Raw genomic sequence first — 25,518 nt, 5'->3', positions numbered from 1 at the left:
GCCTCCATAATCACTTGGAACAATCCAAGTGATAATATATATATTATATAACATAGTGCTCGCTTCGGCAGCACATATACTAAAAATATATTATATAACATATATAATATACCCACTACCCAAACACACACACACACACACACACACACATCCAATGGGTTCTGTTTCTCTGGAGAGTCCTGATTAATACAAGGATCAACTCTGGATAACTAAGAAGAGGTGCTCTGGTCCTGACTGGGCAAGTCCCTGAAGCTGGCTGGATACCATTAGCTGGAGGGAGGGTCTTACTGTGGAGCTTTTTTGCAAAAGCCATGGTTACCAAATCAGAAACTCTTGGGATGCAGTAGCAGGTACCCAAGAACAACTTCCAATAATTGCAATATTTACAATAATAGAATTAATATTTTCCTCTACGGGGCCACTCAGGCTAACCAAAATGCCAAGTGGCTTTGCTTTTTAGCTGGAATTATATTCGTTCAGTGTGGTAACACCAATTATCTCACAGTGATCAGAAATTTCTTCTTTTTCTTCTTCTTCTGGTAGTTATATATTTTTTTCAGTTAATGAAAATGATAAGATGAATTATTCTTTAATAAGTGCTGTTTAGTAGATAAAAGATATTTCAAACCATGGATTCCATGGAGAGACTTAAAGAATAAATGACATTTCTGGACTTGTGTTTTTGCATCATTGGCTCATCAGAAATTTACATACATTACTTTGTACTAGAATCCACCCTGCACAACAGTTTAACATGACATTCTCAGTTTTTATACAGAAGCAGGTCAAGAAATGGCTATACAAAGAACATTCTAGTACCTCATACAAACTCATTATTGAAAATCTGCCCTTATATTGTTGGTGTCCTTTACATAACAATTATGCTTTAACGACAGCAAAGTTTGCCTCCTCTGCCAAAGCAGATGCTCATTTCCACAGATTATGTAAGCCACAGTCCCCTGTGCCCCGGCTACCAGGAAGCTCAAAGTGACATCTGTCACATGTGCATGAATCACTTTTATTCTTCATTTTTACTATCATTTTCCCTGCACTAACTTACTTTCCTCCAATTACAGAGTTCTTTTTTATGTGTCTTTTCTAAAAGTGATCCATATGTACTTATGATTTTGGTCGTAATCCATCACAAGTCCTGTTTTGGGAAATAGGCTAACATGTGAATGAATGCCAGGTTCGTGGGGGCAGAGCCAGTAGTAAAACTCACATCTCCATTTGCCACGTCTGTTTGAAAAGGGTGCCTTCCAGCCCTCCCTCCTGCACTTCAGGGCTCCTCCAGTGATTTGCATCACAGACCTCATACATGTAGCCATTATGCTAGGGATGCCCCAAGGAGCCACACTCTAGGAAACAGAAATCCCCCAGCACACAGTTCAGAGGCCATCTGTTCCTGCCTCCCCACAGATTCCAAGCCTGGGTTTCTGGCTGCCTTGGCAGGTTGAAGGAACTGGGTCCAATTCCCCCCAATACTGCTAATAGGAAATAGCAGGAAAGAGCCACTCGATTTGTTGCCAACCATGTTGCCCTCTGTACATCACATATAAACAATAGTGATAAAAGTCATAGTACCAGCTACCATGTGTTACGTGTGCCTCTGTGTTAGGCATCCCACCTCAGTACCACTCCTTACAATAGCCCACCATGACATTTGTTATTCCTATTTTGGAGATAAGAGAGATTTGCTCTAAGCTTGCTTTCCTCAAAAGGTACAACTTGCTGGAAGTTAACAGCATCTACTTGCATGCAAAGGGCTCACTTGCATGCTACTTGCATGCTAAAGTCCTCACAGGCTCCTGGGAACAACAAATATGGCCCCTGCAATATCAGTCTCTCTCTTCAGGACAGCCACGGAAATTCTGACAGACTGGGCAAAAGTGATGTTCACCCACTCCAGGCATGTCATTTCTTCCAAATTCAGTGGTCTCTGGCTAGATTAAAATGATTTCAAGGATAGACTCCGTTACCTCCCCCTTGTCTGTTCCCAGCCTTGTCTCTGCTGTAGAAAGCACTTAGAGAATAAATGAAATAAGGGGTGAAAGGGTGGGAGGATGTTCATTCATGTGGATCAAAAGTGAATAAGAGAGAAACATAAATGCTGGTAAGGAGCAAAACTGAGAAAGCACCCATTTCAAACCTTCTCAGGCTGCCCGGGGCCAAAGGCCAGGACTATCCGCCCCTTTCCTGTGCATGGATGTGGAGTGTCCTCACAAAATGCTGGCTCTCATGTTGTTGTTTTTGGAAAACAAATGCTTCCTTCCAAGATTCCCCCTCCCAGTTAATATCTGTGTTCAGGACTCCGAGTCCCTGGACGCATTACTATGGGTTTGTCCAGGTTTGAGATCTCAATTTTGTGATTTCCTCTCCATCTTCCTGGTCTCCAGACCCTGCTGAGTCACAATTCAAATGTCCACTGAAGGATACTCAATTGATCCCGCGCCATGCCTCAGTCTCCCTCCGCTTTACCCTGACCACCAGGATGTGGCTCTCTGCACATGTGGTTTATTCTCATTGTGGTCACTTTCCAAACCCACTAAGACAGGACAAAAATGCCACTGGTCCCAATGCTAGCCTTCTGCAGATCGCCCAGTCTTGTCCTCCTGGTCCATCTCACAAACTGGGTGTACTCCACACCTTCACCCTTGTAATCAGGTTCCCAGATTGATTTTGAAAAACATACTCATCCTACCCTGCCTCCAGAATTATATCCACCCTCTCCTTGTTATGACATCCCCTGTGAGGTCAGCCACTGCGTTCTGTGAATACAAAGAAGAACGGGGCCATGTGGCTGAACCCGCAGAACTATGCCACAACAGTCCACCTGTGTCAAGTCTGGGACCCAGAAACTTCAGAGAAAAGCTCCGCCTGTTGTATCTGTAACATTCTAGGAGCCACCACCTGGCTTTCCGGTCTCCAGATTCCGTGGTCCACCCTATTTGCATAGAGAGCTGTGCTGTGCTAACAAGCCACCATTTGAGACAATATTTAATTCCCGCTTTGATGTCTGGTATGTGCATTCCTCCTGTTGTGCTCCCTGACTCTAAGCTGTTGGAGAGCCTGGATTATTTCCATGCCCAGTAGTGTCTCTCCAAAGACCCTCTACAGTGGGACGTCCAGTGGTGCTAGCTGCAGGGAAGTGGACTGGGGCACTAGGAATTGAGAATGCACATAAAAATATTCCAGCACATGGACACAGTGATAAACTTCCATACTTCCATAGCACTGGTTAGTAGTTAGAGTCTTACAACAGCCTTCTGTTGTAAGCCTTCCCAGTTCACTGGGAACTGGGACTCTGAAAAAAGAAGTGACATCCCCACGTCACCCAGCAAATACATGAAGAACAAAGTCTGGGCTTCTGAGGACTCGTCTAGCACAGTGTCTGCCACCCTATGCCTTCAAAAGGAAGGAGGACCAGGGACAGCCTAATTGTCCATCAACAAATGAATGGATAAGGAAGATGTGGTATGTGTGCACGATGGAATCTCACTCAGCCGTGAGAAACAAGAACATCCACCATTTGCAACATGGAGGAACTCTGAGCATATGATGCTAAGTGATATTAAGTCAGGAAAAAAATGTACTAAGTACTATCACTTATATGTGGGCTCTAAGAAGCCAAACCTGTAAAAACAGAGAGTAAAAGGGTGGTTACCAGGGAATGGAGAAGGCAGAGGGATAGGAGAGATATAGTGTAATGATACATATTTGCAACGAGTAGGAAATAAGCGCTAGAGAGCTAATGCACAATACAGTGAATACAGACAATATTGTATTATAGCCATCAAACTCACTAAGAGACTAGAACTTAATTATTCCAACCACTAAAAAGAAAGAATAATTATGTAACAGTAACAGAGGTGTTAATTATTGCTATAATGGTAACCATATTACAATACAAAAATGTATCAAATTTACATGTTGTAGACCTTAAGTTTACACAAAGGTATGTCAAATATATTTGAATTATTTTTAAAATGCAAAAAGATAAAGACAAAGAAGGAGGGAAACTCAGAGATGGTTGCATTGTAATATGTCCTTACCTTCATTATCTCTTCCTCAAGTTCAAGTACAGGCATTACCTAAACTATAGGTGGCAGTTCCAGTAGGCTAAGAGTATGGCAAGCACATAACTCTAGGGGAAGATGGGTCATTTAAGCAGATCTATGCTCTCAAAGATATGAGCCTGTGAAAGAATGAGTAGAGACCAGGGGCAGGCATTATGTGGGGGCTGAGTCTAGGAATGAGGAGGAGAAGGTGATAGAGAAATAAGAGGTATGGCAGGATGTCCTAAGAACAGAGAAGGAGGCAAGGAAAAGGCATCAGGAGAGGGATGTGGAAGGGGGAAGGAAGAAGGATGGGAAGGAGAGCAATGAAGAAAGAGGCATAAGAGAGAACAGAAGGATACACACTTTTTCTATGTCTCTAGCTTTCCTGCTATAAGGAGCATCCTGGGAGAGAGAAGCCATAGCATGGCCATTAGAGTTTTGCTCACCTTCTTTCCAAGGATCAGCCAGCAGAGAAAAAACACAAGAAGCAAGATACAAATAGAATGAGATTAAGAGAACACTGGATACTTACATAAACCAGAGAAAGGATAAGAAATATATTGAGGTTAGTTAGAAGCAGAAGAAAGAGAAGTGAAAGGGTTGGCCAGGTTAGGTCACTACTATAGAGAAGCAGAAGCCTCCATCTAAAACTAATACTTGAGGCGAGTTGGGGAGAACATCAGTGGACAAGGAGTGGAGGGCCATGAGTGGCACCTGCATTTGAGGACAATGGGATTAGGAGCAAGATATCCAAAACTAGGAGACAATACAGCAGTGCAACTGAAGGGGGAAAGACCCTGGTGTCGTCCTTGGGAAAACAAGATACTCAGGTATGTGACCCCAAAACATTTACTTCTTATTGGCAGAATGTTTGTAGCTGATATTCATGTCTGTGGTTGTTCACTGTTGACAATCATTTTTAAAACATTCCCCAAATGATTTTTTCCCAAATGTTTTTTTTTTAAATCAACTCTTTTGATTAAGAACATTCTATTTTACAGAAGAGATGAGTGAAAGCCACCACCACATAGTACTCTGTGGCAGAGTCACAGCCAGAACAAGGATCTTCACAGCAAGTTTAGTGCTATTCTCCCTACATGCTGCTGACCAAATCAGCAAGGCTTGCTGTCTGCTCTCCTTACTGTTTTCCCTTTAAAAAGGGGAAGAAAAAAAAAAAAAAAGCCTGCCAGTGTTGGGACATCAAGAAGAGGGAGAAAGGAAGTATAACAAAGGGGCCAAGAAACTGGACCAGGCCATGGCTGACTTCTCACGAAGCATATTCCAAGGGAGCTCTGTGGTAAAGGGATCTCCCAAACCCTGCCCCTCTCTGTACCCCAACTTTCTTCCGACCCTATCCACATCACTGCCCCATACTTAGGATCCCTGGGGAGGCAACTGCCATTTCAACTCCACACCCCTCATCTCCCAAACCCTGGCCTTGTCCCCACACTATTCCCAGCCAGCCCTCAGGAGGCCCCCAAACCCAGAAGAAACATCCTCATACTTTCTTGGTGGGGACTTTGATCTTCAAGAACTCCGCCTCTCTGGCCAGCACCTGCCATGGGGCGTGGATCCGGACAAAGATGGATCCCTGGCTTTTATTCTGTAAGATACAAAGAAAGAAAAAATGGAAACACTTAGAAGGACATAGTTTAAATTCCTGTCTCCCCAACTTTCCCAAACCAGAAGCCTGGTGTTTCTTCAGTTTCTGGTGTTTGTTCTCTTTTAACTTCACCAGGACCCAGTCCCCTCCTGCCCATATCCCATTCACCAGTTCTGTTCCAGAAAGGCTCTCATCAAAAATCACAGAGTACTGTTCCCAAAGTGTGGTCCCTGGAGGTTTGGTGGTTTCAGAGGAAAAGAAGAATTAAAATGAGTATGGCCCCAGATTTGAAATGTAAGCAACTCTGAGTTTCACAGAAATCCTATCACACTCTGTAGCAGTTACAGGACTTTTGCTGGCATTTGGTGAACAGCCTGCCACTCATCCCATTCACAGAGTTTCATTGTTTACTGTTAAGTTTGTATCTGTGTTCCTACTGTGCTGTGTCAGAGCCCCAAATGGCAAAAGTAGTTCACCTAAGTCCAAAACTAATGATAATAAATAATAATGTAAACAATGCAATGAAAAATGACATCATAAACATAAATCATGAACAGAGATCTAATGTGAATATAGAATATGAATCTATGTCACAGGACAAGTGATTCTGTGAGTGTAGTAATTTCACCCAAAAATTAAAAGGAAAGAAAATGCAGAAATGAGTATTTGAAAATTAGGTCTTCATGAGTCAGTAATCCTGGTCACAGTGTCTGTGACAAAAATTGGTCTGTGATTTAAAAAAATGACATGAAGCTGTCAGTTTTTCCCCACCTTCACATAAAACCTCAAACTTTTCAAAATAAGCATACAAAGAAAGCAACTACTTCAGACATTTTCAATTTAGTTTTGTCACTGAAGAATGAAAGGAAACCAAAACAAGTCAGAAAAAATAGGCAAAAGCCCCATTATTGGTAAGAAGCTTCTTAAACCACCTGCAGAATTCATTACAAACATGGTGTTTGTTCACAGAGAAAGGAGAACAAGTCGACAGCACCCCTTCTCAGATGACTGCTAGAAATCACGTAGAACCCATGCACCATGGTGGGAAGATGCTGGTATACCAGCCAGCCAGCCACTGACATCAGGGCGCAGCCAAGGGTCAGTGAGGGAAGTGAGTGTGCTCTACAGAGAGAATGCTCATAGCTTTTTGTTCCACTGACCCCCTACACTCCTTGAGGTTCCTACTGAATTACTGTGTATTTTGTGAAGCAGGAAGCACAGAGCCCAGGACTGAGAAGATACCAACTCTGCGTGCAGCAAAAGTGTTACAGCTTATGTAAAAATGGATATCCCCTTTGGAACATTTTCCAGCTTCATTCACAAAGACCAGTTGGTATTCAACAGTCCACCCTCTGGTCTTGGTTTTGTGTTAAAGATAATAGTAGAAGCAGCCTCTGACCATCTGCTTTTGTGCTGGGCAGAAAAATAGGTGGCAACCAGAGGACTGCTTTCCCCACAGAAGTATACAAGCCATGACAATGCTCACATGACAATGAATACGATAAAGAGATTCTTGATGATGTTCATAAGGCAATTGAAGACTCTCTCTATGATTCTGTATGGCAGTCCCACGATATATTCAGTAATTCACACATCCAAAACCAACCCCCCACTTCGGAGATGAAAGCTTATGATTTGTAAGGCAGAATAAAAAAGAAGAAACTAAGATTTTGTACAAACACTCAACTGTGGTATGAGTCTTGGAGAGTCTAGAGTTTGCAAACACCTGAAAAAAAAACCAACAATAACCATGATGTGTATTTAGCTGAGTATATATCATGTGCCAGGACAGAACCAGATAGTCATGTACTTTGGCACAAAAAATATTCACAGCCATGCTGTCAGTAGGTACCATGACCTACTCCATTTTACAGTTGAAGAAATCAAGGTAGGGAATTTAATAAATTTAAATAGTTGGTCCAAAGTTACATAGATAGTGTGATTTTAAAAAGTATTCAGATCCAAGCAGTCTATGCTCTACCTGGTGATCTTCTTGTCCACTGGGGACAGACATGGCATGTTACCAGGCAGAGTTACAAACCACCGCCAAGGGCTGTAACAGAACATTAAGACATGCTTTTTGGACTAAAATCAAAATCAAAAGATGGATTAGGAACCAATGAGGCAGTCCTAAGATGAAACACTCAACCTTCCAGCTTCCAAGGATGACATCGTTCTGACAAAACACTGGAAGTAGCTTTCAGCAAGGAATCTCCTCAATTTCCATGTCTATCTATGGTTACAATATCCAGGATTACTAGGCTGAGTCATCCATCACTTGCTGCTACTCCTAACTGTAATTTAAGCTCTTCTAATTTAGTGAAAATGAAGGGTAAGAAAGGAAACCATCTGGGAAGCTGACCTGTAGCCCCAGCCCTCCGCTATGGCCCCAGGAAAGATGTTTTTGGTGAAAGACAGCAAACGGTACCATCCTTCTCACTGAAATGAAATCATGACTATTACTGATTTTAATATATGATGTTTTGTCCTTACTTTTAAGTTGTGATGAATGCCTTTTTTTTAACTTTATCTATAATGGGTAGTGGAAGTGTGTAGTGAATATTTGTTAAGTGGCTGCAGATGTTCAAAGTTTGAGGAAGGGTTGAGAAGGCAAGAGTCAAAACCCATGGCAGTTGGTGACAAATTGCTAGCTCTCCCCTGATGGTCATTCTCATCTCCTTCATCCACTTGCAAACTAAGAGTATGGCCATCCAGAAACAAGTCTATATCTCCCCTGCAGTCATAACACTAATTTTTAAGCAACGTGGTGTATGTAAGTAGAAGTGGCATGAAGCAGCTGCTGGCAACCCTCTTCAAAGACAGCAAATAGGTGCCCTTTGGCCCTCCATCACCCTCCTCCCCCCCGATCTGCTGCCTGGAACATAGAGACAAGCACATCAGACCTTGCAGTCAAAGTCAAGGCCAGAAACAGCAAAGTATTGAGAGAAAAGTTGGGTCCTATCCTCGCAGAGTGTCATAACAGCCCTGGGCTATCGCCGGGATTTTTTTTTTCTAAATTTTATTTATTTATTCATGACACAGAAAGAGAGAGAGAGAGGCAGAGACACAGGCAGAGGGAGAAGAAAGCCCTATGCAGGGAGCCCAACGTGGGACTCGACCCCGGGACCCCAGGATCACGCCCTGGGCCAAAGGCAGGCGCCGAACCTCTGAGCCACCCAGGGATCCCCTGTCCCTGGGATTTTTATGTGAAAGGTAAAATTGTTTAGCCATTGTGATTTTAGAGGGTCTATTCATTGCAGCCTGACCTCTTTGCTAGTTTTCCCTCCAGCAAAACATAATTTTCCTCCATTCTCCTCAAATGAGATTTGTTTCAAAAGAAGATAAAAGCTGGAATGTAATCGTGTGGTACCAACATCCAGTCATGTCCCTTTCAATCCATGCAGTATTGTTACCTTCTCATAAAAAGAAAATCATACAAGCTGATGTGAAATGTTAGCTGGCGTGACTGGCTGTGTCTCCTGGAGAAAAACAAATATTTGAAAACCCCTGAGCAGAACCATCACCAAGTGCAGAAGCTCTTTTTACTAACCAAGGCATCTAAAATTGGAGGTAAACACAAACTGAGCTGTAAAGAAAAAAAATGGCTTCCTTCTTCTCTGGGACCAACTGATCCATTCTCCCCCAATTTGGATTCTCTCTGGTACAGCAGGGGAGTGGAAAGAGCTTGAGCTCCAAATAAAAACAGATTAAGATGTAAATCCTGGATTTTACAGCTGTAGGATGTTGGGCAGGGCACTGAACCAAGTGAACCTCAGTTTCTTTATCTGAATAAAGGTGAGAAACACTACTGGTCTGTTGTGAGGATTGGAGATAAGGTTTCTGCGAAGTCTCTGCCACAGGGCCTGAAATGTGGGCCATTTGAGATGTCAGCCTTGACCCTAGTGATTTGCTCCACCTGACTTAAATGACTGATGAGACAGTATCTGTTGGTTCTTTTGTGTTCCTCCAGCACCCCAGCACATAGCTGGACAAACAGGAGATTTTCCCTAAATCCCGGCAGTCAACAGAAAGATTCAGGGAATACCAGTTCCTGTTACATTATGATTGTGATTAAGTAATCCTTGTTGACTTCCCTTGAACTTTTAAAAGTCTCTACAGGATTTTCAAAATGTCCCATGTGTTCTACAAGAATTCACAGGTTCAAAACATAGCACATCTCCAGACTTTGAGGGCAAAGTTAGGAAACATGACTTTTTGACACAACATGAAATTCAACATAAAATATATAATAGATTGTGTATCAGAGCATATAGACCATCTCTAGAAAAGATTTTATAAATATGTAATTAATGTGACTGGAAGGGCTCCCAAATCTCATCAAGCAACTAAAACTCAAGTTCATAGAAAAGGAACTGTAACATGTCATTTGATTCTGGTCATCAGACAGAGGAGAACCAGTGCCCAAAGATTTCTGCAAGCAAGCACAAGCCCATCCATCTTGAGGACAACTATCTCAGCTGCAAGAAATATGAAATAGACAACAGAGACAGAAAAATCTCTCCAGCTCAGTTGAAATGTCTCACAAAATTGCCCTACTGCTTTCACCATGATTCTATTTTCATAAAACCCTACAAATTCTGTTTCTCCATCTCCTGGATGTCAGGGAAAGGTACCCAAGAAGAGGATGCAGGCATTCTGGTCAAAGGAAATGAATAGCATGTAGAGGGGGAAAAACAGCAACAGTGTATGTAGGGTTCAGTACCATTCATACTTCCAGGCATCCACTGGGGGACTTTGGAAAGTATCCACACAGATAAGGGGGCCTCCTGTACTCCTCAGTCATAATCTGACTTTTGGTTCTCTCAGTCTCTTTTAAGTTGTGTTGTCAGTTGGTTTCCTTGCCCTGTTCACCACTAACTAAATCAATGGAACATGGAGTTCCCAAAGCAAAGTCAGGTCTCTATCTAGAACCTGTGCCCTGCCTAATCAGCCAGTGCATCCCCCCCCTTCCCCTCTAAAGTCACCTCAAGAGCAGGCCTGATCATAGGTACCTTCTCTAAGACACCAGCACCTCTGCCCCCTCCCTAGACTATAGCCACACTCTTCCCATTTGTTTCCAACTGCTCCAGCCAGCTTCCCACCATGGTACCTCCCCACCCAGCCAGTGTCCCACTTCAGAACCTCCTCACACTCTGTCCCCTCCCCTGCAAGGTCCTCCCCTACCCTCAGACCCAGCCAACTCCTAACTGGCTCTCAGGTGAAAGATGACTTCCTCCAGGAGGCCTTTTCTAAACCCTGGATTGTGGGTGGTCCCCCCTCTTGCCTATATGGCTCCCATCCTCCTCCTTCATAGCACTGACCATTAGCACAATCATTATGAGTAGGTGTCTAATGCTTGTCTTCCTGGTTAGACCTTAAGCTCTGTGAGGACAAAGAACGTGTCTATCTTGTTGACTGCTTTGTCCTCAGCAGCCAACACAGTACTGGCACAGAGTACATACTTGGTAAGTATGTATCGTAACTGTACTATGCACCAATACCTAGTTAGTTCTTCTTGGATCCTATGATTTATTTCTAAAAATTGGCTACAATAGCCCAGAAGTAATTGGTGACCTTTGGCCAATCACATTTAAATCTAGTTCTATTTCAAGAGAATGATTCAATTACTCTTAAGTGTCATTTCTGGGGGCACCTGGGTGGCTCAGTGGTTGAGCATCTGCCTTTGGCTCAGGTCATGATCCCTTGTTGCTGGGACTGAGTCCTGCCTCAGGCTCCCCAGTGGGGAGCCTGCCTCTCTGTAGGTCTTTCATTAATAAAAAAATAAAAAGTGTCATTTCTGAATCATTTTCTCAGGTCAACAACTAACGTTATTCAAGATTCCATCTGACAAGGAATCTTATGAAGACCTTGTAGGAGGGCATCTCCATTACTATCAGTAGGCCCTGGTCCTCATTGCATTTGCAGATCACTTCTCTCTTTCTGGAGGCCTAACCCATCTGCACACATTCATTCTGGTGCTCACAAACCATAATCTGAACTGAGCTGGGACTGCATATACCTAGAACCCCTCTGCCTTGTGGTCTTATAAGGTGTTGTAGCATTAAGGAAAAGATTGGGTAGGAAATATCAGAAAGGGAGACAGAACATAAAGACTCCTAACTCTGGGAAATGAACTAGGGGTGGTGGAAGGGGAGGAGGGCGGGGGGTGGGGGTGAATGGGTGACGGGCACTGAGGGGGGCACTTGACGGGATGAGCACTGGGTGTTATTCTGTATGTTGGCAAATTGAACACCAATAAAAAATAAATTTATTATTAAAAAATAAGGAAAAGGGGATCCCTGGGTGGCGCAGCGGTTTGGCACCTGCCTTTGGCCCAGGGCGCGATCCTGGAGACCCGGGATCGAATCCCACATCGGGCTCCCAGTGCATGGAGCCTGCTTCTCCCTCTGCCTGTGTCTGTGCCTCTCTCTCTCTCTCTATCATAAATAAATAAATAAATAAATAAAATTTAAAAAAAAAATAAAAAATAAATAAAAAATAAAAAAATAAAAAATAAGGAAAAGAATCAGGGATACTTTGGAAAATAAAAAACATTTCAAATGTAAAAGTCTCTGGTATCTTTACTTGCCAAGACTTCCATGATACCATTCAACATCCCTGTGTGGACAGCTCAAAGCAGGGCCAGTTGATGGGCATGGAGAATTTCAAAAGAATAAATTGATTTGACCAAAGAACTCTGGAGATAAAGAGGCCTCTAAAAATAGTTAACATATCTTTCCCAAATAACAAATGAAGACCTAGAACAGAGGAGGCTCAATTGCTCGGACATGGACATACAGCTAGTTAGTAACAGTCAGGAATGAAACCCAGGGCTCCTGACACCAGGGTCTGTCCCATAGCCCGTGAGTGGGATGGCACCACACGTCCCCAAGGGCTCCCAATCCATCTGAGGGCAATCCCACAGCCTCTCCCTCCACAAGAGAGGAGGTAAATGAGGGATGCAGGAAGAGCAGCGTTGGGAGAGGGAACTGCACCCCCAGCCACCTCTCCCCAGTGTTCCAGCCACTTCTCAAGGCCCTTGGCAGGGACCGGAGGCCAAGCACTCCTGGTGAGATTATCTGTATTGTTTATGTCTTGCTGTTGTTATCCAAGACTGCATGTGGCTTTGCAAGACCACGTCCTCCCTCTAGAGAAACAAGAATGAATGGAAGGCAGCCCTGGCCAAACACTGGAAACCGATACTCCACAAGCCTCCTTCCCACACAGGCCTGCCAAGCCACCTCGATGCTGACCCCAGACGCTTGAGTGTACTCTGGTCCCGGGCCCCGCTGTGCACTGAGAACATCTGCTGTAGCACATCATGGCCCAGGAACAGGGCTGCCAGAGGGAGGGCGGGGAGATGAACGTGTAGAAGATGGAGACGGACAAAGCAGGGCCACACTCGTCTGAGATATCAGCAGCCTAGCTCACCTTGGATGGGCAGGGACCACAGGCGTACGGCCCCACAGCAAGGTTGAGAGAAGCCCCTGGTGACTCCCCATGTTCTTAGATCCCCATGCTGACAGTGCACAGTCAGAGGAGTTCTACTGTGTGCTGCTGAGACTGTGGCCGGGACAGCCATCGTCACAGACTAAAGGGGAGGGCGGGGTGTGGCCCTGACACTTTTGAAATGAGAACAGGAAATGAGAGGTTCTTTGAACCGCTCTGTCTGAGGAACACCCTGGTCTCCTATGTCACTGTTAAGACCAAAGTTTAACCTCCCTTCAGCTATCGGGACCTTCCAATCTATGGTCAGGGAACAGGCTCTGCCTGGACTTCCTGGAGACCCAGAGACTTAGAATTCAGCACAGGGAAGAGTGTCCTGACTGGAGGAGGAGAGATGAAAGCTTGCTTTCCTGGGAGGCCCCAGCTCAGAGCAATAGAACCTCCTCTTGAACCCCGGCCTCTCCAGGCCAAGGTGGGAATGGGTCAGCAGAGGCAGAGGGCAGGACCAAATGCCCACTGTGCCCTGTCCCAGATACCACCGCCCCAAAAAATACCCACAGCATGTCCTTTCTTACAGGAAAGGCTTCACCTAGTCCCCAACCAAAGACTCGGGACAACATAGCCAAGGTCCTATAGAAATGAAAATTCAGCCAATCTTTTTTCATCCTTTTTTCAAAGCAAATAGCTATCACCAAAGTTCCTGGAAGGGGAAGACACCCAAGGCTGAAAGGGGACCCCTTGGGATCAGCTACCAAAATGGACAGGTGCCCAGAAGGGAGATGATCTCTAGACCCATACCATAGTGTCTATCTACTCTGTGTATCATCTATCACTGTGCTCCAGACAGGAGCCCTCCAGAAAACCCCCACTCAAAGCTCAGGAGTAGATAAAGTCATGAGGGTGAATCCAGGAAAACTGAAGAGTCAGACCCTCTTTCATACCAAGGGCTGAGAGAACCTGCTGCCCCACAAAATCCCTGAGCAGAGGCCCCCAAGGGCAGCATGGCACCCTGGGAGGAGTGCCACACGAACAGAGTGGGATTAAGTGTTCTCTGGGCTTCATTCTACTTCAAAAATCCTGCAGAAGAAATGAAAGAAAATCTTCACCATATATGACATGCTGTGGGAAGGTCGTGGGTACTTGGGTCTGAGGACCCAGTCTGGGAGCCCAGCTCTGTCACTTAGGACAGCTGCACCACTTAGGACAAGTCACCAAAGCCCTTGAAACTCAGAGACCATGTTAAAATAATTGTAATAACTAATACTACCTGGAGGACAAAAGGATAAATGGTACAAAGACACGCACAGACTCTCTTGCGGATAAATATATTCATTACCTCAGTTCTGATAGTAGTTTCACTGGTGTGGCCATACGTCAGAACTGAACAGATTCAATGCTTTAAATATTTGGAGTTTACCACATATCAGTTACACCCCAGTAAAGTTAGAGGAAAAATGTAAAACAATGCCACACTTTTCACATTTTTTTGTTTGGGAAAATATCATTAATTTTCATTAAAATATGTTAAATCAATATGTTATTTATTTAACAGTATGCCATATGTTAGTTTTTAGTAAATAAATAAATATATATTCAGAGTTTAATACTGATCCAATGGTATCTCAGAAGCAAATGAGATCACATAAAGTATTCTGCAAACTATAACATATATATAAAAAGGATTTTCTTAAGCATGAACTCAGGGGAAGTCACTGCCAAATCTCTGCTTTCAGTATCAAAATACAGAGCATGGCCCTACCTTTAGACAGATAACATATGCCTTTGACCTCCACAGGAATCCTACTAAACTTCTTGGGTCCTACCTGAGAGAAATCATAGCTGAGCCCATCACGGCAATAGTTTCTGGCACGTATCTCAACAACACCAAGTGAAGTCAAAGATAAAAGAGAAAGTTTCTCTTGGGAATTTGCACTGTATCCAGTAAAGAGCTAAACAGAACCCATGAGCCAGGGACCAAATTTCTATAAAAAGAGAGGATAAGAATCCATAAGCTGTTAAGACGTTGACAGAAAGGCCAGGGCCTCTCCCCAAACTAAGGCAGGCCAAGGGCGCTGAGGACCAGGCTTCAGGCACACAGGCCAAGCCCCAGACAGGGCAGGAAAAGGTCATGGATGAACCATGAGGAAAGACCAGAGGAAAACGCTGCCCTTTCCTATTTGTCACAGTGAAAGTATTTTGGACAGTCGACATCCTGCAAGTGGAATCAGATGCTGCAAAAGGCTAGCCCTCAGCCGTGTGTGGGCTTCCCACTCGCCCCCAGCAGGATGCTGTGAGCCTTTCAATGCCCAGGGGAAGGGAGGTGGGCAGAGGGCCCCCAGTTGGGTGGCTGACACAGACCCAGACCAAGGACTATCGATAGGTCCTGGGTGGGCTGGGACCATCCCTGTCTACTTTCCTTGCCTCATCATCCCATCCCATATAGCACCGTAGCATTACAAAAACACCCCAAATTGGATGATAAATCCTAGGGTCACCCTGCAGATCAGCAATGAGTACCACTGCATTCAACTGCCATCAAACCTTTGGGCAGCAGTGCCCAGTACCTCCTTCCTCACCTTCCTTCCTTTAGCCCCTGGGATAAATGTCCCACTCAGAGAGAAACATTTCTAGGCATTTAAAAGCCCATTGTATTACCTGTACAAGTACACTATTGTTAATATTCCTCCTAACTCAAAACTTATGTGATTCTTTGATTTTGATACTTTTCTTCCCTCCTGGAGACCCCTGCATAAAACCTTCAGGCTATCATTAATTAACTCCTCTCCCTCCCAAAGATATGCCCTTGTCTTTTCTTAGCCGTGACTCACCTCTCCCCTAGGAAATAGCCCCACTATTTCCTATGATTAAATCATTTCGACATATTTCAACTCAGCAAGTATTTATTGGGCAACAACTGTGTGTTCAGCAATGTGTTAAGAGCTAAAGGCATACAGAAGAAATGTAAGCTATTATATACCATCACGTGGCTTTCAGGGTCTTTGGAAACTGGATGAATGATATCTAACACATGAAACAGATGAATAATATCATGATGAGGAGGTAATTAATGTCCAAATGGACAAGACAACTAGTGATTATTCATAGGATTCTTGCCTTTACCTCATCAATAATTGCCAGATTTTGCTTGGAGAGAAATAGTCCTCCTAGATCTCAGCCAATGTTTTCAGTGGAACTGACTCTATCACCACCTCCAGGAATGACCCCAATTAGCCTGAGCCAATCAGTATATCCCTCCTCTCGGCCAAAACAATTGGTTCTGGAATCTGTTTGTAATGCAGTCAGAACCAATAAGACGTTGAAGAAATTTTGGCCAGGGATTCTAAGAGAGCAGCTTTCCCTTTCTGTTAGAACTCTGGGGAGAATAGTGGCAGTCAACTTGCTCCATAAAGGGAAGACCTGGGTCAGCCAAGGGACCACTGAGTAAATAGAAGTAGAACCTTCAGAAGCTTAAGCAAAATGATGGAGAAATAGCGAGTACCTTGGGGACATCATTTGAGCTGCTGGATCAAACTTCATCAAATTTACTTAGGGACTTTCTGATCACATGAGCTCATAAATTCTCTTTGTTGTTTAAGCCAGTTTGAGTTGGGTTTTCTGTCCATGCAACCAAGAGTTCTCGCTGATACAAGAAATCAGTGGAAGAGCTGAGTCTGGGCTAGGGGAGCCAGAAAGGATGCCATGGGAGGACAGGGAATGTGAGTTTTACTCTGAACACTGTATGATGGGATTGACAGATACAAAAGGGTTGTGGGTGGCCTGAAGAGAAGGGACAGGCAGACAAAGATGCAAGGAGGAATGCATGCAGGGTGCGGAGCCCAGCCCACCTGAAGTAGGGTGGAAGCCAGGGAGCCAGAGGGCTGAGATGTGGCCTGTGCTGATCACACTGCCCACTCTGTGTTACTGCTGTCCATGAACTTCACAACAGCAACCTGGATGGATCAACCCCGTACGGTCACCTACGTTCATTAGATCTTCAGTAGGACAAAGAATAACAAGAGTACCCCTGAGAAAATGCCTTCCTCTTCTGAGCAGAGCTCAAGTTGGGAAGTTCTTCCCATTTGCCAGTGAGTCCAAGAAATACAATAGATGGGCAGGGACTGTCCATCTGCTCCACAGCTAGTCTAGGCTGTGGTCAACAGAATAAGGTGCAAACTTCCCATGTGCCACTGTGACCTTCTGCAGGTCAAAGGAAGATTGCTTAAAGGCAGGGCTCTGGCTCTTTATTCTAAGGGCCATTCATCCTTTATAACAGATCTCTTATATAGAGAGGCAGGTAGACTTTAAACACGTACAAAGAAGCTATAAAGCCTTCTACAACACTAGTCATATGCTTTATTCAGCTAAAGAGCCCTTTCCTCAAGCCAAATATTTCAAGGGGCAGTCCTATTGAGCTCTGGAGGACCAGAACTTCACCTGCTCAGCCATCTTTGGTCCTGAGACAGTCTCTGTGTCACCTTTATGCAAACTACAAGAGTTGTACCATTCGCCCCGGAAATGGGTGAAAGCTTCTGATTGTCACAATGACTGGGGAGCACCATGGTCGTTTTGTGGATGGAGGAAGGGATGCCAAATATGCTTCCATGTTTTGGAAAGTCCCACACAAGGAAAATTCTCTTTCCTAAAATATACAGTGCTCTAGCGAGAATTGCTACCCTAGAGCTTAGAGACCTACAGTTGAAAACCAGGGTGCTGCCCATAGATCTATCACACCAGTTTCCTGCCCACACCCAACAAGATCCAGACTTGAGAGGCATTAAGGGAGATCTTGAAAAGATTAACTTATGAATAAAGGCTATTAAAATAGCTAAGATCTAGATCTTGGATCTAATAGTGAGCTGATCAAAGATTGTCAGAAAAGACCCATCACTATCATGATTAAAAAGAATAGAAGAGTTGATTATTTGTGGGGCTTCCAAAAATATCCAGAATTAGCCCACCTTCCAAGAGTGCTATGAAAATAATTCATTAGCCTAGAGTGGTTTGGGGGCCAGAGAATAAAGTAGATGTGGTCTTGGAGAAGCAGGGTACATTTAAGGAAGAGTTCAGAGAGCCTAACATCTCAGCTTTTCCCTACAGCCCTGTGTGACCATGGATATGGTATGTAGTTTCTCTGGGACACATTTTTCTTATTGGTAAAACAGAAAAATAATAATCCAAAAAAGCAGTGACCTCACAGAGCACTTATGAAGACCAGCAGTGATACAAGAAAGGAATCTAGCACCATGCCTAGCACATAATAGGTGTTCAATGCTAACAGTAATTGGATTCTGCAGATGGTGTCTGAGGGCCAGAGGAATTCAAATAGAGGGGGTCTGTGCAATCCAGTTTCCAGCATCCTCCCTTTTTTCCCAGAAAAACCTGGCTCCTGGGGCATTTTTTTTCCCCTATATGAAGCGAGAGCCCAGTTTGGAATATGTCCTCTCCGTGCAGCCAAAATTGGCTTTTCCACAGCCATAACCCTGCGTGTGCATGCACACACACTGCCATCAAGCTGGCCCTGCCTAAGATCACCTGTCCCTCCCCGTAGCCTCTGGTCGGGAAGAGAAGGGGTCATCAGCCCTGCTAACTAAATCTACAGATAACAAAGTGGGCGGCACTACAAACAGCACCAGAGAGGATGGGGAAATAAATGAGAAGGGACCTGGGGAGTTTAGAAAATATGGGACAGGAAATAACGAAATGAGATTCAATGCAGAAGAATGCAAGTAACCAACTGGGGGGAGTAATCAGAAACAGCGAGGAGAGAGGAGCTGGGAAAAGCTGGGAGAGGAGATGAGGACTTAGGGGCAGTGGTGACAGGTGGCAAGTGGGAGAATGGGCAGCAAGAGGTAAGTGACAAGGGACTGATGGAAGCCTCATGGTGAGGGCCACATGGAGAAGGTGCTGATGCCGGCTGAGCTGGTGCCCTGCATCCCACCACCTGGCTGGGCCATGAGGCATTCTGTGAGGCTCATTTCCTTTTTCTTTTCTTTTTTTTTTTTTTTTTTTTGTATATTTTTTTATTGGAGTTCAATTTGCCAACATATATAACACCCAGGGCTCATCCCATCAAGTGCCTCCCTCAGTGCCCAGAGGCTTACTTCCAAAGGCAAGCCTCTCACTGGAGTCACACCTTCTCCAAGAAGTCCTTCCGGACTCCTAAAGCAAGTGAGACCAGTGTCCTCACTTGTCACTCATCTGTGGCATGCAGCACCGGGTCTGATTGTGGACATCTCTGATTCCCTTACCTTCAGGGTGACCAAAACCCAGCTCTGAGGCTCACTGGTTCCTCCTGGCGTTGCCTTGAGCTAAGCCCATAGTAGGTTTTCAACAAAAAGAGGGAGAGGGGAGTGACATTATCCCAAACAACACAAGGAAGAGAAGACTTGCACTCCTTAACCCTTTACGGGTCAAGATGATTTCTGAGGCTCCTCTGTCTCTATCTCCAGACACCTCTACCTTGGTGCAATTAGTCTAGTGCATCGTGTCCAGAATCAAATACACATTGTCTGTTTCACCCTTATTCAGGCCAAAACACAAACCAGAGGTCACTCAGGGTCAGGGAAAAGAGGACGAAAAATGGTCTGGGGAACACAATTAAGTGGACACCTACCCCTACCTCTCCACCTCAGTTGACGATGACTCTTCTGATTTGGCTGTAACAAGGCAGTGGCTTCTCAAAACTACAGGGGTTTCCCTGAGCTATTTGCCCCCTTTTCGCTCAAAACTTCATAATTCATCATCCCACTCAACACCGATCAGGAGAATAAGGTACAGCTCATTCTCTGGGCGCTTGAATGAGGCGCTGCAGAGAAGTCAAACTGCTGCCGGGGGCCTTTGGCAAGTGAGGCTCTTAGAAGAAAGGCAGGAGCCCCTCATTAAATCCAAGAATATCACAGTTTTCACTAAACACGTGTGTTTTAAGGGATAAAAGAAGCAAATGTTGAACTTGCTTTGAGGCTTGGCTTACTTTGGCATCGGGGAACAACAGGAGGGGCAAGTTAAAAGCCCAAAGTGCTGAACAATCTCCCTCTGAGAAGCGGGTGGGACGGAGGTGTTTCTCTGCATAGCAGGTTCATTACATTCTGAGCCAACAGGATTCGCCACTATTGTGGGTCTGTGCAGAAAGCGAGCCCACGGTCTTTCCCGCTCATGTGAACCCACAGTATTCCAACACTGCTCACTCCCGGGGGTGAGCAGTGGGAGAGACAAGGCATGAGCTGGTGATGCAGAGCCCCAGGTCCCGATGCCAGCACTTCCCATCTCTGGTACCTTAGGGGTGTCACACCTGAGCCTCCCTGGGCCTCTGCTTTCAATGATAAGATTGAACTCAGAAGGTCCCCTCACACTGAAAGATCTCTTACTTCATGAAAGCTAGGAGTTTTCTTAGCAATTCATCCCAAAGCACTGGCCTTTCAGTCATTCTACCACAAAAGTAATTTGATGGGCTGCAAAGCCCCATCCTCCCAGGAGTGAGCGCCAGCACAGAGTCACAGAAACTATCACCACCTAAACAGTACTATATTTCTTCTGTCTTCTTTCCCCAAGGCTCCCATCCCTGTTCTCATATTCTAAAGCTTGAAAGGATCAAAGATCCAACTCAGGATGAGGCAGCCTTCTCCAGGATGAAAAATGCAGCAGTCCTCAGCCAGCAAGAATACTTATTCAACTCTAGTACTTATCCTAACCAAGCTGATCCTGTGCAGTTGTGCAGGTCACGTACTGCACAAAGCTGGTCTCATTAAGGGGGTCCCAACCATAGAGAGGTTATCTTAGAGTTCATAGTTTGATGACACATGGCAGTCAGATGTCTTGATCTAACAAAATCATCATATTAAAACAATTTTTTAAATGGAAATAAAGCACCTTGAGGAAGGGAGACCTTTTTCTAATTGGCACAAAGATGCCAGATGGACTAGCTGTGGCCTCAGTCTTAACTCTGGATGCTGACCCATAGGAAAATAACCAGAGAGAGGACAGGAGCACTTAGTGTCTTTTCCAGTGCCCCAAAGGAAACCGGCTCTTGAGAATAGAATCGAGAAAACTCATCTACACAAGTTGTCGGTGACTAGCAAGCCAAAGCAGAATGCCTCCTGGGAATATCTGTATTTGTTAAAGGATCAAACAAAGTGACAATTTCTTAAAACTGGGTCCATGCCTTGCTCAAGCATGAAGATACCTAGTTTGGTGCCTATGGTAGAGTCAGCTCTCCAAACAGTTCACTCCACACAGACCAATGAAGGAATGCAGAACCTACTAGTGGATAGTGAAAGAACCCAGAACTCCTAAGTCTTAGCCTACAAAGAGGCCATGGCAGGCTGGAAAGCCCAACACATCCCACTCGAGTCCTTCATAAGCTTTGCACACAGGCCACACTCAGGAAGCTTCATGGATGTTCTGGAAACCAGAGAAAGCTGGAGATATACAATTTTCTAAGCTCCTTTTATTTATCCTGCAACCAAGAACATCAGAGAAGCAGTCCAGAGACTAGTCTCAGAATGTCCACCAGCTTTCACAAGGTCCAGGTTAAGGAAGTCGGAATAAGATAGGTCTGCAGTTGTCCCTCTCTTGATGTACAGCCATTTCAGAGAGCACTCCATGGGACCCTCCACCTGCTTCTGTGTTGCTCGGAAAGTTCCCTCATTCTGGCTCACCTGTCACTTCACCCACAACTTTTCCAGCTAAGGCAGGTCCAGGATGTCCTGAAGAAGCTCATAATCTAATGTCGTGTTCCCGCACTGTGAGACAACCAAAAGACTATGTTCATCAGTTGATGACGAGGCAACTCGTTGAGGTGCTAAAGGCTGAGGAAGATCCAGTCCCACACAGCAGAACTGTGACAGGGGCTTGAACGCTTCCTCCCACCCAGGACTCACAGCAGACGCCAAGGCCCATGAGGAGGGTGATGGGGGAGAGGATGGACATCTAAGGGTATCTCTGAAAAGGCTCAAATCCTTCCACCCACCTGGTGATTACACATTTTTGCGAATATAGTAAAAACAACTGGATTGTACACTTTAAAAGGGAAGCTTTTCTGGTATGAGAATTCTCTCAGTTCTTTAAAAATCATGCTGCCTACATCTCCATTTTTGCCCACAGGGAGGGCCAGCCCTGTCAGGACCCTGGAAATGCTTCCTAAAGAGTGCTTCCCCAGGAAAAGCATGCTGGTCCCGGGAGGAGACATGAAGAGATACTGACAGTCCTACTGTTCCTTCTGAATGACTTTAGCGGATCATCTAACTACTCAGAGCCCTGGCTCACAGAATGGAAGAAATGGCATCCTTCATTCTTCAGGTGAAGAGCTGATGGGGGGAGCTGTGGGAAACCCCAGCCAAGGGCGCACACGAGGCAGATGCACATCTTTGTCATCTCCTTCAGTGACAGAGTACTATTTGCATTTAGCTCTTTTCTTTTTCTCAATATTTGATGACTTGGGCATGGCTACTATGTGTGACCAGCATCTACATTGCTGGAAATAAATAAGACCAGCAAAGGGGGCTGAAAGAGAGGGGGTGAGGACTGAATTGGGTAGAGACCCTGCCAGGGTCAGAACTGTGGAGGTGTTGCCTGTAAGCGCCTAAAGCAGTTTTCTTTGTCTCTCTCATGACACCTGGTGTCCCCAGGCTCCTGAAATCTGGCCTGTGTTCTCCAGCTCTATCCCAGCTGAGCCTCTGACTCTGGACAACAATTCCATTGCTATACGGATGACAAATCTGGGACTATGTGGGCAAACACTGTCCAACTCACTCTGCGCCACATGCCTGCTATGCTCAGTTCCCCACCCACATCCCTGACCCACCAGGGCCTCGCTGGAGGGACTGTGGCTGGCGCCCATCCAGCAAGCTAGGGGAGCCAAGGGGAGTCTGCTCAAAGACTGAAAGGAGGCTGGGAGGAGCAGGTCCCATTGATTAGGGGCAGGACCGAGCTGGAGCCTCATCTCTGGCTGTGTTTCCAGCCACTCCGTCAACACATTGGGACAGATGAGGTGTTTCTGTCAATCACCGAAGATTCATGGCATCCCAACTACATCCTCCCAGGGCTGATGAGACTTCTTGGGAGACAGTCAGTGTTTCAAGAAGCTCCTTGTTCAGGGGTGGCAAAGTGATCTGGAGGAAAGGTGGCCAGAGCACGTGTGAAAACGCGAGGGGAGCTAGAAAGCCGGTCAGGCCTCAGCGACAGCCTCACAGCCTTCTTGAGAGCCCTCTCAGCCCCAGTGACACCAGCTACAGCTGTGAAGTAGGAAGTAACATGGCCCAGCTCCCATCCCAACCAAGGGATGCCCCCAGAAACCCGGACTTTGCCCCACCTGTGGGAAGATGGGGATAAAGGCCTTGAGGCTCCTTGTTTTCGCACACATCCATGGAGACCCCAGTCTGAACCAGAGGGGCTCACAGAGAGAAGCCCTGCCCAGACTCTGCCTTCGAGCAGCTTACAGACTGGGTAACCTCCCAAGAGGCTAGGACAGAGGACTGGAAGTCTGAGAGCTACAGAAAAGTTGAGAGAGAGGGGCTTCTGGGGGAAAACCTTGCGTTTCCTAGACCTTTCTCATAAAGAGCCAGGTCACAGGGTGAGTGTCCAGGGGCTCAAATCACAACTGGCAGAGAAAGACAAGACTTCCAACTGACCTGCTGTTCACTAGCTAGGTGAGCTTACAGGAGCCACCTCTGTTCCCTTCACTTCTCTTCCCTTGTGCAATGAATGCAATGAATGATGGGGGTAGATGATGTGTTAGGACCCACCCAGGGTCATGTGCTGCTTTGGTGCTTTACACTGAGTCACCTTTGTCACTACAGCATGTCCTTAGGTCCATGCAATCCTCTATTGTTGCAGCCTCCTGTCTTTGCTTGGCTCTGGGGTGCACCTGTGCACACACAGCCACCTCCCAACCCTTCAGGCCTTCTGCACACCTGCCCTGCTTTCTGACCACTTGCTTCCCAGTCAAAAACCTCACTCCTGGCTCCCGGGCTCTCCCCCAGCCAGCTGCTCCAGTTCACCTTCCCCTGAATTCTGTGTGAGATGCATAGACAAAAACTCCAGAAATATCTTGAGAATAGGGTCCATGTCTTTTTCTTTTTCTTTATCTTTTTTTTTTTTTTTTTGAACTCTCGCCTGATGACCTGTCATCTAGGATGGGAGCAGCAAACATTTTCTGTAAAAGAGTAGACAGTCAATATTTTAACACTCTGCAGGCCATATGGTCTTTGTCGTAACTACTCAACTCTGCTGCTGACCTGCAAAAGCAGTCATAGACAATACACAAATAAATGAGTATAGCCAAATGCCAGTACAATTATATTCACAAAAGTAACTGGTGCAGTAACTATGCAGGTATAGTACAGTTACAGGTTTGGTCTGCTGATCAGCCTGCCAACCGCTAATCTAGGATAGGATTTACTGATAGATACACCTCCACCTTGGTCCTTCTCTAATTACAGTGATTGTCTACTTGAAGGCTGGCTTTGTGTCTTTCAACTATTGAATCCCAGTCTAATACTGTGCCTTATATATACTACATACATATATCCAATAAACGCTTGTCCCATTACTGTTCTGATATGATGGCACAGGTTGCACATCTCATGACCTAGGGAGATCATCACTAGGACAGACCCCTGAGATATCAAGAGGTAGATGAGCCCCAATGGGAGGGTGGCCCAGAGCCGAAACCCTGCCACACAAGTTTGTACCGTGCCTGCCAGGGAACACAGGGGGAAGGCAATTGGCCTGCTGGCCTCAGCACAGCTCTTGGAGGGAACTCTTTTCTGCTACATCAAAGGGCGCACCTCCTGATCAAAAGTTTGGACCAGACACTCTGCCTCCTGGATCCATTCCTCCACCCCCTCCTACGCTTCCAACTGCTAGCTCTCCAGGGACTGGGATCAACCATAGAAGGCAGACATCTGTGGAAGTCTCCAGTGCCTTTCATCTGAACCTGTAGCACAGGCCCAATATCCACCACTACTACATTCCTTATGCTGCACAGGTAAGAAATACCATCCAGACCCATCAAGCCACTTGACTCAGGATATCCTTGCAATAGAGTATAATGTCCCCCATTCTATGAAAGATCAGCCTGAGCTCAGAGAGGCTCTGACTTGCTCCAAATCACAGCAGTAATCAGAACCGGTCCCAGGGCTTCAACATGATGAGGGCGCCACAAAAAGTTCATATGACAGAGGCCACATACAGAATGACAGAGAAGACTCTATTCTCACTGATGCATCTCAAGGGGGCAGAGGGACAGACAAATCAGAGATCATTCGGAGGAGAAACATGAGAAAAATAGAGAAACTCAAGGCCACAGCCAATGAGAAATGGATGAAGGGGTTTGATTACAGAGAAGGCCAGGGCAAGAGTATGGGTGAGGGATCATGGTATTTGGCTTGGGCAGGGCCATGGCCACCTGAGGAA

General features: G+C 45.4%; 1 protein-coding gene across 4 annotated transcripts in view; it reads right to left on the bottom strand.

The window, feature by feature from the left end:
• Positions 1 to 25,518, bottom strand: part of ANO2 (anoctamin 2) — a 343,823-nt gene that overhangs the window by 255,212 nt on the left and 63,093 nt on the right. For all 4 annotated transcript variants that reach the window (XM_025461920.3, XM_025461921.3, XM_025461922.3 and 1 more), the window contains one exon: positions 5,563 to 5,661. In XM_025461920.3, the coding sequence (XP_025317705.1) occupies positions 5,563 to 5,661 (99 nt within the window). The remainder of the gene's footprint in view (positions 1 to 5,562; positions 5,662 to 25,518) is intronic.

The sequence above is a fragment of the Canis lupus genome, chromosome 27 (assembly GCF_003254725.2).
Source record: "Canis lupus dingo isolate Sandy chromosome 27, ASM325472v2, whole genome shotgun sequence".
NCBI lineage: Eukaryota > Metazoa > Chordata > Mammalia > Carnivora > Canidae > Canis > Canis lupus.
The sequence above is the reverse complement of the archived record's forward strand: the minus strand, read 5'-3'. Positions and strand labels throughout refer to the sequence as shown.